Source organism: Nerophis ophidion, linkage group LG05 (genome assembly GCF_033978795.1).
Source record: "Nerophis ophidion isolate RoL-2023_Sa linkage group LG05, RoL_Noph_v1.0, whole genome shotgun sequence".
Lineage (NCBI taxonomy): Eukaryota > Metazoa > Chordata > Actinopteri > Syngnathiformes > Syngnathidae > Nerophis > Nerophis ophidion.
In genome coordinates, this window is record NC_084615.1 from 3,582,709 (window position 1) to 3,599,024 (window position 16,316).

Consider the following 16,316-nt stretch of genomic DNA (forward strand, 5'->3'; position numbering starts at 1 on the left):
CTGGAGCCTGAACGGAAAACGCTCTATAGCCCGCAGACTTTTTTGGGGCTTTGGGAATCATTAATAAGCCGGAGTCCTTTGAACGCAGATTTCTTGCCGGGACATATGGTACAATACAATCGGCAAGATAGGATGGAGCTAGACCGTGTAGTATTTTATACGTAAGTAGTAAAACCTTAAAGTCACATCTTAAGTGCACAGGAAGCCAGTGCAGGTGAGCCAGTACAGGTATATGTGTATGTATATATGTATATAAAGGTATATACAGTATAGGTATATATGTATGTATATATGTATATAAAGGTATATACAGTATAGGTATATATGTATGTATATATGTATATAAAGGTATATACAGTATAGGTATATATGTATGTATATATGTATATAAAGGTATATACAGTACAGGCGTAATATGATCAAACTTTCTTGTTCTTGTCAAAAGTCTAGCAGCCGCATTTTGTACCAACTGTAATCTTTTAATGCTAGACATGGGGAGACCCGAAAATAATACGTTACAGTAATCGAGGCGAGACGTAACAAACGCATGGATAATGATCTCAGCGTCTTTAGTGGACAGAATGGAGCGAATTTTAGCGATATTACGGAGATGAAAGAAGGCCGTTTTAGTAACGCTTTTAATGTGTGACTCAAAGGAGAGAGTTGGGTCGAAGATAATACCCAGATTCTTTACCGAGTCGCCTTGTTTAATTGTTTGGTTGTCAAATGTTAGAGTTGTATCATTAAATAGAGGTCGGTGTCTAGCAGGACCGATAATCAGCATTTCCGTTTTTTTTGCGTTGAGTTGCAAAAAGTTAGCGGACATCCATTGTTTAATTTCATTAAGACACGCCTCCACAATAGTAACACAATAGTGTTATAGGTAGTAGTGTGTATGCATTCTCCTATGTTGGGGGTCAGCAACCCGCGGCTCTGGAGTCACATACGGCTCTTTAGCGCCACCCCAGTGGCTCCCTGGAGATTTTTAAAAAATATATGAAAACTGGAAAAAAATGAGAGGAAAAAAACATTTTTTGTTTTGGTTTCTGCAGGAGGACAAACATGACACAAACCTCCCTAATTGTTATAAAGCACACTGTTTATATTAAACACGCTTCACTGATTCAAGTATTTGGCGAGAGCCGTTTTGTCCTACTAATTTTGGCGGTCCTTGAACTCACCGTAGTTTGTTTGCATCAGGGGTGTCCAAAGTGCGGCCCGCTACACATTCTGGAAATGCTACTGCAAAAATAAATAAAAAAAACACCAGAAAAAAGTACAATGAGGTGAAATCTAACAGGGAAAAGTTGCAATGTTGACAAAAAGCTGCCATGCAGGCTGTTTGTTTTTCTTTTGTTTTTCTTTATTTTGCTCTTATTGCCAATGCTAAAAAAAAAAAAAAAAAAAAGTTATAATGAATTACTGACCTATTTAAGGCTCCAATTACTTCAAATATTTCACTTTGTAATGTTTTATGTGGACAATATGTGCATATACTGTGCGGTTGCCATATAAAAACAGTGTTTTCTTTGACAAAAGAGCATAAAACCGAGAAAATAATAGTTCAAACGTAAAATCGACGGATATATCTGAGGTTGATCTTGTAACTGAAGTGTTGAAAATGAAACAAATAATAATTAAAATGTACCTTTTGAATCACAAAGATATTTAGTGGGATTTTAGTTATTTTTTCACTGTGATTACTCAGAAATAATAATACATTTAAATCAATGGTGTCCTGCATTATTGATCTTTTCAGGGCTCCAATTATTTCATATCAAATATTGCTTTCTGAATGTTTTGGGCAATGGGGGTAATACTGCATATTTCAGTTTTACTATAAAAAAAAACAAAGTTTTCTTTGACTGAAAAGGCTTAAAACCTTTTTTTTTTTTTTACTTTATATTAACCTGAAGTTGATATATAGATTTACTGTAAGCGTTACATAAAAAATGAAAATAATAATTTGACTTATTTTTAACATGTTAATGACGGAGACCCTCTATGGTCCCTGGGAGTCCTAAAGGTAAAAAAAAAAAAAGAATCTATATATTTTGTTATGGTTTGAAAATGAAAAATATCATGGTTTTATTTGTCCGTGTGTGGCCCTCGGTGGAAAAAGTTTGGACACCCCTGGTTTACCTGTGTAACTTTCTCCGACATTCTAAGACGTGTTTCATGCCACTTCTTTTTCTGTCTCATTTTGTCCACCAAACTTTTAACGTTGTGCATAAATGCACAAAGGTGAGTTTTGTTGATGTTATTGAGTTGTGTGGCGTGTGCTAATCAGAGATATTTGGTCACTGCAAGCTAATCGATGCTAACATGCTATTTAGGCTAGTGGTATGTACATATTGCATCGTTAAGCCTCATTTGTAGGTGTGTTTGAGCTCATTTAGTTTCCATTAAGTCCTTATAATTTCATTTATATCTCATGACACACTATCTGTATGTAATATGACTTTTATTTTCTTGCGGCTCCAGACGGATTTGTTTTTGTATTTTTGGTCCAATATGGCTCTTTCAACATTTTGGGTTGCCGACCCCTGTCCTATGTCATTGATAAGAGATGTTTTTTTAGGTGGGTCTCCTGTGTTACATGAAAACCTCTAAATTCCTACTTTAACATTGTGGATTTTTGCAGGATCTGATGTATGTCTTCACTGTTACTGCACATATGACGCATCTTTACAAGTATAATTGGATTATTTTAACAGTTGTATCCGAGATGTGACATCCTGCAGTTCATTCAAATAATGATGAAAGGAAGATGTGTAATGTCCGTTTTTTTTTTGTTGTTGTTGTGCAGGTGAAGGATTTCTTATGAGAGTGCAGCCTTTGCAATGCAAACCTGACCCATGCTGCGCCCTCCACTCAGGGGATGGCCAAGGTCCAGGATGGACACATATACGCATGTGACAGGTAGGCTATATATATATATATATATATATATATATATATATATATATATATATATATATATATATATATATATATATATATATATATATATATATATATGTATGTATGTATGTATGTATGTATGTATGTATGTATGTATGTATGTATGTATGTATGTATGTATGTATGTATGTATGTGTATGTATGTATATATATGTATGTATGTATATATATATATGTATGTATGTATATATATACATATGTATGTATATGTATGTATGTATATATATACATATGTATGTATATGTATATATATATATATATATATATATATATATATATATATATATATATATATATATATATATATATATATGTCTTGATTGGATTATCCAGAGAATAGTGCTCGATACCGTGGTAGAGCGCAATATGTAGGTGTGGGAAAAATCACAAGACTACTTCATCTCTACAGAACTGTTTCATAGATAGATAGATAGTACTTTATTGATTCCTTCAGGAGAGTTCCTTCAATTGAGGGGTTCCCTCAATTATCAGGAGATTGAGGGAACCCCTCATGAAACAGTTCTGTAGAGATGAAGTAGCTTTGTGATTTTTCCCACACCTACATATATATATATATGAGTGTTGTCCCGATACCAACATTTTGGCACCAAAATGTATTTAGATACTTTTTAGTACTTTTCGATACTTTTCTAAATAAACTGTGTTTATTTTATTTCTAATAAATCCATACTGTGGACTGTGTCGCAATCGTTTGTTTACGTGTAAAATCTTCCACTTCTTCCTTGTCTCAATTTGTCCACCAAATATTTTATACTGTGCGTGAATGCCCACAGTATAAAACGCTTTTATGATGTTATTGAGTGCTTCTCAGGCATATTTGCTGCAAGCTAATTGAAGCAAATATGCTATTTATGTACATATTGTATTAATATGCCTCAATTGTAGGTATATTTGACCTCATTTACTATTCTTTACTTTTGTCCTCTTTGTATATAATTTAGTTTTGCATGTCTCAAGACACATTATTTGTATGTGATATTGGCTGTATGTCTGATAGTCGTTTGTGTGCCATGTTGTTCCAGACCACAGCAAACATTACCTAGCTTGCCAAAGATTGTTACAAATCCATTTTGGTGATTAAAAGTCAGTCATTTCCAGGAGTTATCTCACCTTCTGAGTAGCCTCTGATTTACTAATGGTTTCAAAGATTAGCTTCAGCCTGCGACACATTATTACAGCTAATATAGACACTTTGAAGTGTCTATATTATTTTAAGTATAAAGACTTTTAAAGTCATTTTGATAGTAGGCTAAATATAGCTAATATAGATACTTAGGTAATGTGTTGCCTTCATTATAAGACTTATATAAGACTAACTTTGATAGTCGACTATTATAGCTAATAAAGACACGTCATGTGTTGCCTTCATTATAAGACTTATATATACGGCTTTTTGTTTTTTTGCGGCTCCAGACGGATTTGTTTTTGGTATTTTTGGCCCATTATGGCTCTTTCAACATTTTGGGTTGCCAACCCCTGGCTTAGAAGGAATCTTAAATGTTCCTTTTTCAATGTTTCTGTGTAAGCATCAATAATTGTGAACGTATTACAATTTTGCCCACTACTCGAGTTATTTGAATTTGGACTTGTTTCAGAAGACTGGAGGCAATTTTATATTGTGTCGTATGTGTTTTGGTAGCATCTTCGTCCCAAATCATGATATTTTATTAAGAATTTGAACAAATGATCAAATTTTACTAAAGAAGGAGATAGCATTAGGGTTGTCCCGATAACAATTTTTTGGTACCAGTATCAAAATGTATTTTGATACTTATCGGTACCAGTATCAAAATGTATTTTGATACTTATCGGTACTTTTTTTAAATAAAGCGGACCACAAAAAATGTCATTATCGGCTTTATTTTAACAAAACAATCTTAGGGTACATTAAACATGTGTTTTATATTCCAATTTTGTCCTTAAATGAAATAGTGAACATACAAAATAACTTTTCTTTTATTAATAATAATATTTAGTTATAATACTTCATTGTTTGTTTCTTAAATGGATCCCCACTAGCTGACCCCAAAGCGACTGCTAGTCTTCCTGGGGTCTATATAAGTGGTCCCCAACCACCGGGCCCGATTGGCGCGGAATAATTTTTTTTTATTATTATTTTATTTTTATTCTTTTTTAATTTTGTTAAATCAACATAAAAAACACAAGATACACTTACAATTAGTGCACCAACCCAAAAAAAAATAATTTTTTGTGACAAAAAAATTAAATAAATTTAAAAAATAATTTAAAAAAAATATTATTAAATAAAAATCGCCCCCCCCCCCAAAAAAAAAACCTCCCTTTTTCATGACAAAAATACAAATAAAAGAAAAGAAAATTAAAAAAAATAAATAAAGAAATAAAAATTCTCCCCACTTCCGCCGGGCTGCGGGAAAAATTATCAAGATGATAGTTCTAAAGAACATAAGGAGACTCCAATGCATCTTTTGTCCAACAGACAACCAGGACAAGCGTGCATGCATAAATGAAATATTAGTGCGCAAAGAACATTTACATAGCAGTCTAGGCGCTCTGTTCTGGACAAGTTGCAGTTTGTACAGGTCAGACTTAGTCGTAGAGGACCATATTATAGGACAGTCATGAAGATGACAGAAAACCGAGGACTGTATGACTTGACCCATTGTTGAGGATGTCAAGAAGGTGGAGCACTTTCTGACCATGGCTAAACCTCTTCCCATTTTCATTAAAATACCATCAATATGATCGGACCATGACAGTTAATACAGGGGTCACCAACCTTTTTGAAACCAAGAGCTACTTCTTGGGTACTGATTAAAGCAAAGGGCTACCAGTTTGATACACACTTAAATAAATTGCCAGAAATAGCCAAGTTGCTTAATTTCCCTTTAATAAATGAATCTATATATATAAAAAAAATGGGTATTTTTGTCTGTCGTTCTGTCGTACATTTTTATTCCTTTTACGGAAGGTTTTTTGTAGAGAATAAATGATAAACTATACACTTAATTGAACGGTTTAAAAGAGGAGAAAACAGAAAAAAAATTTAAATTTAATTTTGAAACGTAGTTTATCTTCAATTTCAACTCCTTAAAATTCAAAATTCAGCAGAAAAAAAATTAAGAGAAAACTAGCTATTTCGAATCTTTTTGAAAAGCTTAAAAAAATAATTTATGGAACATCGTTAACAATTTTTCCTGATTAAGATTAATTTCAGAATTTTGATGACATGTTTTAAATAGGTTAAAATCCAATCTGCACTTTGTTAGAATATATAACAAATTGGACCAAGCTATATTTCTAACAAAGACAAATCATTATTTCTTCTAGATTTTCCGGAGCCAAAATTTTAAAAGAAATTCAAAAGACTTTGAAATAAGATTTAAATTGGATTCTACAGATTTTCTAGGTTTTCCAGAATATTTTATTTTTATTTTAATCATAATAAGTTTATGGAAGGTTTTTTTTTTTAGAGAATAAATGATGAAAAAAACACTTAATTGAACGGTCTAAAAGAGGAGAAAACAGGAAAAAAAAAGAAAATTAAATGTTGAAACATAGTTTATCTTCAATTTCGACTCTTTGAAATTCAAAATTCAACCGAAAAGAAGAGAAAAACTAGCTAATTCGAATATTTTTGAAAATTTGAAAGAATTTATGGAACATCATTAGTAACTTTTCCTGATTAAGATTAATTTTTGAATTTTGATGACATGTTTTAAATAGGTTAAAATCCAATCTGCACTTTGTTAGAATATATAACAAATTGGACCAAGCTATATTTCTAACAAAGACAAATCTTTATTTCTTCTAGATTTTCCAGAACCAACATTTTAAAAGCAATTCAAAAGACTTTGAAATAAGATTTAAATTGGATTCTACAGTTTTTCTAGATTTGCCAGAATATTTTATTTTTATTTTAATCATAATAAGTTTATGGAAGGGTTTTTTTTTAGAGAATAAATGATGAAAAAAACACTTAATTGAACGGTCTAAAAGAGGAGAAAACAGGAAAAAAAAAAAAAGAAAATTAAATGTTGAAACATAGGTTATCTTCAATTTCGACTCTTTGAAATTCAAAATTCAACCGAAAAGAAGAAGAGAAAAATTAGCTAATTCGAATCTTTTGAAAAACTTAAAAAAAGAATTTATGGAACATCATTAACAATTTTTCCTGATTAAGATTAATTTTAGAATTTTGATGACATGTTTTAAATAGGTTAAAATCCAATCTGCACTTTGTTAGAATATATAACAAATTGGACCAAGCTATATTTCTAACAAAGACAAATCATTATTTCTTCTAGATTTTCCAGAACAAAAATTTTAAAAGAAATTCAAAAGACTTTGAAATAAGATTTAAATTGGATTCTACAGATTTTCTAGATTTGCCATTATTTTAATCATATTAAGTTTGAAAAAATATTTCACAAATATTATTTGTCGAAAAAACAGAAGCTAAAATGAAAAATTAAATTAAAATGTATTTATTATTTTTTACAATAAAATCTAATAAAAAAATTACTTGAACATTGATTTAAATTGTCAGGAAAGAAGGGGAAGGAATTTAAAAGGTAAGAAAGCTATAAGTGTTTAAAAATCCTAAAATCATTTTTAAGGATGTATTTTTTCTCTAAAATTGTCTTTCTGAAAGTTATAAGAAGCAAAGTTAAAAAAATAAATGAATTTATTTAAACAAGTGAAGACCAAGTCTTTAAAATATTTTCTTGGATTTTCTAATTCTATTTGAGTTTTGTCTCTCGTAGAATTAAAAATGTCCAGCAAAGTGAGACCAGCTTGCTAGTAAATAAAATAAAATAAAAAAATAGAGGCAGCTCACTGGTAAGTGCTGCTATTTGAGCTATTTTTTAGAACAGGCCAGCGGGCGACTCATCTGGTCCTTACGGGCACCGCCTTGGTGACCCCTGGTCTAATAGCACACCAAGCAGTTTTGCTCCGGATCCAAAAAGAATGCTTTTTGTTTTGTCAATATTCACAACAAGTTTAATATCATTTACCCAGCATAACTTTATTGAAAGAAGACAGTCTGCCGTTTCCATTATTTTTGTTAAAACCTTTGGCCATTAAAAGCCTGTAGTTTTCGTGAGTTTTCTCACCTTCTGAGTAGCCTCTGATTCACTGATGGTTTCGAATGGTGTAAAAATGTGTTGAATAAATATCAGTTTTCAAGTTTTTCTTCAGCCTGTGACTCATAGTCGTTTTGATAAGGTTATTTATTATAGCTAATGTAGACACTTGTATTAGACTTATATATCATTTTTTGCGGCTCCAGACCAATTAGTTTTTTTGTACAAACCCTGTTTCCATATGAGTTGGGAAATTGTGTTAGATGTAAATATAAACAGAATACAATGATTTACAAATCCTTTTCAAGCCATATTCAGTTGAATATGCTACAAAGACAACATATTTCATGTTCAAACTGATAAACATTTCTTTTTTTTGCAAATAATCATTAACTTTAGAATTTGATGCCAGCAACACGTGACAAAGAAGTTGGGAAAGGTGGCAATAAACACTGATAAAGTTGAGGAATGCTCATCAAACACTTATTTGGAACATCCCACAGGTGTGCAGGCTAATTGGGAACAGGTGGGTGCCATGATTGGGTATAAAAACAGCTTCCCAAAAAATGCTCAGTCTTTCACAAGAAAGGATGGGGCGAGGTACACCCCTTTGGTACCCGTAGCAAAATACTGGTATCGGGACAACAATAGGCCGGAGCATATTTTGCAAATACAGTAAATGAGTGTCTCCATGGTGACAGCCACACAAAACCCTCGTTCAAATAGGGCGGTCTGCACTTGTTAGCATTTGTACACGCAGTCTTAGTAGATCACCTGCAACACGCCTAATAATAGTAAACGCAGGCTGTATTTAGGATTTTAGTACAAACCCTGTTTCCATATGAGTTGGGAAATTGTGTTAGATGTAAATATAAACAGAATACAATGATTTGCAAATCATTTTCAAGCCATATTCAGTTAAATATGCTACAAAGACAACATATTTGATGTTCAAACTTATAAAATAATTATTAACTTTAGAATTTGATGCCAGCAACACGTGACAAAGAAGTTGGGAAAGGTGGCAATAAATACTGATAAAGTTGAGGAATGCTCATCAAGCACTTATTTGGAACATCCCACAGGTGTGCAGGCTAATTGGGAACAGGTGGGTACCATGATTGGGGATAAAAACAGCTTCCCAAAAAATGCTCAGTCTTTCACAAGAAAGGATGGGGCGAGGTACACCCCTTTGGTACCGGTAGCAAAATACTGGTATCGGGACAACAATAGGCTGGAGCATATTTTTCAAATACAGTAAATGAGTGTCTCCATGGTGACAGCCACACAAAATCCTCATTCAAATAGGGCGGTCTGCACTTGTTAGCATTTGTACACGCAGTCTTAGTAGATCACCTGCAACACGCCTAATAATAGTAAACGCAGGCTGTATTTAGGATTTTAGTACAAACCCCGTTTCCATATGAGTTGGGAAATTGTATTCGATGTAAATATAAACAGAATACAATAATTTGCAAATCATTTTCAACCCATATTCAGTTGAATATGCTACAAAGACAACATATTTGATGTTCAAACTGATAAACATTTATTTTTTGCAAATAGTCATTAACTTTAGAATTTGATGCCAGCAACACGTGACAAAGAAGTTGGGAAAGGTGGCAGTAAACACTGATAAAGTTGAGGAATGCTCATCAAACACTTATTTGGAACATCCCACAGGTGTGCAGGCTAATTGGGAACAGGTGGGTGCCATGATTGGCTATAAAAACAGCTTCCCAAAAAATGCTCAGTCTTTCACAAGAAAGGACGGGGCGAGGTACACCCCTTTGGTACCGGTAGCAAAATACTGGTATCGGGACAACAATAGGCTGGAGCATATTTTGCAAATACAGTAAATGAGTGTCTCCATGGTGACAGCCACACAAAATCCTCATTCAAATAGGGCGGTCTGCACTTGTTGTCATTTGTACACGCAGTCTTAGTAGATCACCTGCACGCCTAATAATAGTAAACGCAGGCTGTATTTAGGATTTTAGTACAAACCCCATTTCCATATGAGTTGGGAAATTGTATTCGATGTAAATATAAACGGAATACAATGATTTGCAAATCATTTTCAAGCCATATTCAGTTGAATATGCTACAAAGACAACATATTTGATGTTCAAACTAATAAACATTTCTTTTTTGGCAAATAATCATTAACTTTAGAATTTGATGCCAGCAACATGTGACAAAGAAGTTGGGAAAGGTGGCAATAAATACTGATAAAGATGAGGAATGCTCATCAAACACTTATTTGGAACATCCCACAGGTGTGCAGGCTAATTTCGAACAGGTGGGTGCCATGATTGGGTATAAAAACAACTTCCCAATAAATGTGCACCCCTTTGTCCACAACTGCATGAGAAAATAGTCAAACAGTTTAAGAACAACGTTTCTCAAAGTGCAATTGCAAAAAAATTGTGGGATTTCAACATCTACGGTCCATAATATCATCAAAAGGTTCAGAGAATCTGAGGAAATCACTCCACGTAAGCGGCATGGCTGGAAACCAACATTGAATGACCGTGACCTTCGATCCCTCGGACGGCACTGTATCAAAAAAAGACATCAGTCTGTAAAGGATATCACCACATGGGCTCAGGGACACTTCAGAAAACCACTGTCACTAAACACAGTTTGTTGCTACATCTGTAAGTGCAAGTTAAAGCTCTACTAGGCAAAGCCAAAGCCATTTATCAACAACATCCAGAAACGCCGCCGGCTTCTCTGGGCCCAAAATCATCTAAGATGGACTGATGCAAAGTGGAAAAGTGTTCTGTGGTCTGACGAGTCCACATTTCAAATTGTTTTTGGAAATATTCGACATTGTGTCGACTGTTATCGACGCAAAGTTCAAAAGCCAGCATCTGTTAAAGTACCAATGATTGTCACACACATACTAGATGTGGTGAAATTATTATCTGTATTTGACCACACACCCTTGATCACCCCCTGTGCCGCACCCGGGAATCATTTATGGTGATATAACCCCCTATTCCAACCCTTAATGGGTCCCATTTTTATAGTCTTTGGTATGACTCGACCGGGATTTGAACTCACGACCTACCAATCTCAGGGCGGACACTTTAACCACTAGGCCACTGTAGGGTGTGTGATGGTATGGGGGTGCCTTAGTGCCCAAGGCATGGGTAACTTACACATCTGTGAAGGCACCATTAATGCTGAAAGGTGCTGAAAATTTTGGAACAACATATGCTGCCATCTTTTTCATGGACGCCCCTGCTTATTTCAGCAAGACAATGCCCAGCCACATCCAGCACGTGTTACAACAGCGTGGATTCGCAAAAAAAGAGTGAGGGTACTTTCCCGGCCCGCCTGCAGTCCAGACCTGTCTCCCATGGAAAATGTGTGGCACATTATGAAGTCTAAGACCCCGGACTGTTGAACGACTGAAGCTCTACATAAAACAAGAATGGGAAAGAATTCTACTTTCAAAGCTTCAACAATTAGTTTCCTCAGTTCCCAAACGTAACTTACACATCAGTGAAGGCACCATTAATGCTGGAAGGTACATACAAGTTTCGGAGCAACAAATATTGTCGTCCAAGCAACGTTATCATGGACGCCCCTGCTTATTTCAGAAGGACAATGACAGATTATGTGTTTCAACAGCGTGGCTTCATAGTAAAAGAGCCCGGGTAATACACTGTAGTCCAGGCCTGTCTCCCACTGAAAATTTTGAAAGCAAAAATACGACAACTAAGCTGTACATAAAACAAGAATGGGAACGAATTCCACCTGAAAAGCTTCAACAATTAGTCGTTTATTGAGTGTTGTTTAAAGAAAAGGCGATGTAACACAGTGGTGAACATGCCCTTTCCCAACTACTTCTGCACGTGTTGCAGCCATGAAATTCTATGTTAATTATTATTTGCAAAAAAAAAAAATTAAGTTTATGAGTTTTAACATTAAATATGTTTTCTTTGTAGCGCATTCAACTGAATATGGGTTGAAAATTATTTACAAATCATTGTATTCTGTTTATACTTACATCTAACACAATTTCCCAACGGGCTTCACGGTGCCAGAGGGGTTAGTGCGTCTGCCTCACAATACGAAGGTCCTGCAGTCCTGGGTTCAAATCCAGGCTCGGGATCTTTCTGTGTGGAGTTTGCATGTTCTCCCCGTGACTGCGTGGGTTCCCTCCGGGTACTCCGGCTTCCTCCCACTTCCAAAGACATGCACCTGGGGATAGGTTGATTGGCAACACTAAATGGTCCCTAGTGTGTGAATGTGAGTGTGAATGTTGTCTGTCTATCTGTGTTGGCCCTGCGATGAGTAGGCGACTTGTCCAGGGTGTACCCCGCCTTCCGCCCGATTGTAGCTGAGATAGGCGCCAGCGCCCCCCGCCACCCCGAAAGGGAATAAGCGGTAGAAAATGGATGGATGGATGTATTCCGTTTATATTTACATCTAACACAATTTCCCAACGGGCTTCACGGTGGCAGAGGGGTTAGTGCGTCTGCCTCACAATACGAAGGTCCTGCAGTCCTGGGTTCAAATCCAGGCTCGGGATCTTTCTGTGTGGAGTTTGCATGTTCTCCCCGTGAATGCGTGGGTTCCCTCCGGGTACTCCGGCTTCCTCCCACTTCCAAAGACATGCACCTGGGGATAGGTTGATTGGCAACACTAAATTGGCCCTAGTGTGTGAATGTTGTCTGTCTATCTGTGTTGGCCCTGTGATGAGGTGGCGACTTGTCCAGGGTGTACCCCGCCTTCCGCCCGATTGTAGCTGAGATAGGCGCCAGCGCCCCCCGCCACCCCGAAAGGGAATAAGCGGTAGAAAATGGATGGAAAATGGATGGACAATTTCCCAACTCATATGGAAACGGGGGGCTTCACGGTGGCAGAGGGGTTAGTGCGTCTGCCTCACAATACGAAGTTCCTGCAGTCCTGGGTTCAAATCCAGGCTCGGGATCTTCCTGTGTGGAGTTTGCATGTTCTCCCCGTGAATGCGTGGGTTCCCTCCGGGTACTCCGGCTTCCTCCCACCTCCAAAGACATGCACCTGGGGATAGGTTGATTGGCAACACTAAATTGGCCCTAGTGTGTGAATGTGAGTGTGAATGTTGTCTGTCTGTCTGTGTTGGCCCTGCGATGAGGTGGCGACTTGTCCAGGGTGTACCCCGCCTTCCGCCCGAATGTAGCTGAGATAGGCGCCAGCGCCCCCCGCGACCCCGAAAGGGAATAAGCGGTAGAAAATGGATGGAAAATGGATGGACAATTTCCCAACTCATATGGAAACAGGGTTTGTATTTTTGTAGCCAATACGGCTCTTTCAACGTTTTGAGTTGCCAACTCCTGCTTTAACGAGACCAACATTCAATCAATCAATCAATGTTTACTTATATAGCCCTAAATCACTAGTGTCTCAAAGGGCTGCACAAACCACCACGACATCCTCGGTAGGCCCACATAAGGGCAAGGAAAACTCACACCCAGTGGGACGTCGGTGACAATGATGACTATGAGAACCTTGGAGAGGAGGAAAGCAATGGATGTCGAGCGGGTCTAACATGATACTGTGAAAGTTCAATCCACAATGGATCCAACATAGTCGCGAGAGTCCAGTCCAAAGCGGGTCCAACTCAGCAGCGAGAGTCCCGTTCACAGCGGAGCCAGCAGGAAACCATCCCAAGCGGAGGCGGATCAGCAGCGCAGAGATGTCGAGGCGGATCAGCAGCGCAGAGATGTCCCCAGCCGATACACAGGCAAGCAGTACATGGCCACCGGGTCGGACCGGACCCCCTCCACAGGGGAGAGTGGGACATAGAAGAAAAAGAAAAGAAACAGCAGATCAACTGGTCTAAAAAGGGAGTCTATTTAAAGGCTAGAGTATACAAATGAGTTTTAAGGTGAGACTTAAATGCTTCTACTGAGGTGGCATCTCGAACTGTTACCGGGAGGGCATTCCAGAGCACTGGAGCCCGAACGGAAAACGCTCTATAGCCCGCAGACTTTTTTTGGGCTTTGGGAATCACTAACAAGCCGGAGTCCTTTGAAGGCAGATTTCTTGCCGGGACATATGGTACAATACAATCTGCAAGATAGGATGGAGCTAGACCGTGTAGTATTTTATACGTAAGTAGTAAAACCTTAAAGTCACATCTTAAGTGCACAGGAAGCCAGTGCAGGTGAGCCAGTATAGGTATATATGTATGTATATATGTATATAAAGGTATATACAGTATAGGTATATATGTATGTATATATGTATATAAAGGTATATACAGTACAGGTATATATGTATGTATATATGTATATAAAGGTATATACAGTATAGGTATATATGTATGTATATATGTATATAAAGGTATATACAGTACAGGTATATATGTATGTATATATGTATATAAAGGTATATACAGTACAGGCGTAATGTGATCAAACTTTCTTGTTCTTGTCAAAAGTCTAGCAGCCGCATTTTGTACCAACTGTAATCTTTTAATGCTAGACATGGGGAGACCCGAAAATAATACGTTACAGTAGTCGAGGCGAGACGTAACAAACGCATGGATAATGATCTCAGCGTCTTTAGTGGACAGAATGGAGCGAATTTTAGCGATATTACGGAGATGAAAGAAGGCCGTTTCATGCAAAATGCCATTTTTTTTCCACTTGTAAACGTGTGTTTTGTGTGCAGCTCTGCGATGTTAGAGGAGGTCCAAGATGGTATGGACAGCGGTACCCTAAGTCCTGCCACGGCTCGACAAGTCACCATCCAGCGACACACCACCCAAGGCTTCGGCTTCATCGCAGGCAGCCAAAGGCCCGTCATCGTGCGCTCAGTCTCTGCCGGTTAGTGCGTGTGAGAGAAAAGAAGCGACAAAAGAGTGCATTGCATGCCATGAATGTGTATGCTGGCTTTGTGTTGCCTGCAGACGGACCCTCCTTTGGTAAGCTTCTCCCCGGAGATCAGATCTTGGCCATTAACGAGGAGACGGTGAGCGACGCGCCCCGAGAGAGAGTCATAGACCTTGTAAGGTAGCATCCTTTACTGTCCCAGGAGGGAGGGAAGAATGGAGGGAGGACTGGGCTGCTTAGGGGCCAGGGGGGGGGGGGTTTTCAAGCTGTGATCAAGTCATAGTGACGAGTAAAGGGAACACAGGTAAAAGAAAATGGCTATAAAAGGACCGCGTGAGCACAAAAACGGTGGATGAGTCAGTCCTTTTCAGCGCTGAAGGACGGAGAGGAAATGGCAGATAGAAGGTGGTGGAGCGCTGCTGCTGCTGCTGCTGCTGCTGCTGCACACGGCGTTACCTAACCCACTCCACTCTCTCTCGTCTTCCCATAGACGCTGCAAAGACTCCATTGTTCTCACTGTGCTGCAGCCTCATCAGGTACGTGCACCTTCCCCCTCGCTCCCTCTTTACGCAGTCATTAACTGTCAGTGTCCACCCGAGAGAAGGAAACATTGGGCCTGCTTTACCAACCCCGTTTCCATAGGAGTTGGGAAATTGCGTTAGATGTCAATATTAACCCAATACAATGATTTGCAAGTCCTTATCAACCCATATTCAGTTGAATGCACAATAAAGACAATATATTTGATGTTCAAACTCCATCCATCCATCTTCTTCCGCTTATCCGAGGTCGGGTCGCGGGGATAGCCATGAAGGCGAGGATTAGTGATTTAGAAGTAGCTAAAACACTGCCAACTGGGCCTGGATGTTAGCCGCTAGCTAGCGGTGGACTGGTACTTTTGAGATGCAGTATAGTACCGAATATGATTCATTAGTATTGTGGTACTATACTAATACCAGTATACCGTATTATACCAATATACTGTACAACCCTATTCCAGCCTGTAGGGTTCTTCTTATGTTGAGAAACCGAGCACACAAATATAATCTATACCAGCTATTAAGAAGCTCAATCTAGGCAACAAAATATATTATTAGCACGCCAAAGGCATGTACCGTATTTTTCGGAGTAAAAGGCACACTTAAAATCTTTTCTTTTTCTCAAAACTCGACAGTGCGCCTTATAACCCGGTCCGCCTAATGTACAGAATAATTCAGGTTGTGCTTACCGACCTCGAAGCAATTCTATATGGTACATGGCGTAATGATAAGTGTGACCATGGTAGTCACACATAAGAGATACGTGTAGACTGCAATGTGACTCAAGTAAACACCAAAACTTGAAATGTTCCATTGAAAATAAAGAACATCCCACACGCCACTCAAAAATCTGTCAAAATGTTTTAGTATGACTTTGATGGATTGTCGGCCCA

The 16,316-nt window shown here is 37.6% G+C and overlaps 1 protein-coding gene across 2 annotated transcripts in view; it reads left to right on the plus strand.

Annotated features, from left to right (window-relative positions):
- Nucleotides 1–16,316, plus strand: part of frmpd3 (FERM and PDZ domain containing 3) — a 228,838-nt gene that overhangs the window by 131,642 nt on the left and 80,880 nt on the right. For both annotated transcript variants that reach the window (XM_061899737.1, XM_061899738.1), the window contains exons 2-5: nt 2,810–2,922; nt 14,724–14,878; nt 14,962–15,064; nt 15,375–15,420. In XM_061899737.1, coding sequence (XP_061755721.1) covers nt 2,882–2,922; nt 14,724–14,878; nt 14,962–15,064; nt 15,375–15,420 — 345 coding nt within the window. In that variant the 5' untranslated portion in view covers nt 2,810–2,881. The remainder of the gene's footprint in view (nt 1–2,809; nt 2,923–14,723; nt 14,879–14,961; nt 15,065–15,374; nt 15,421–16,316) is intronic.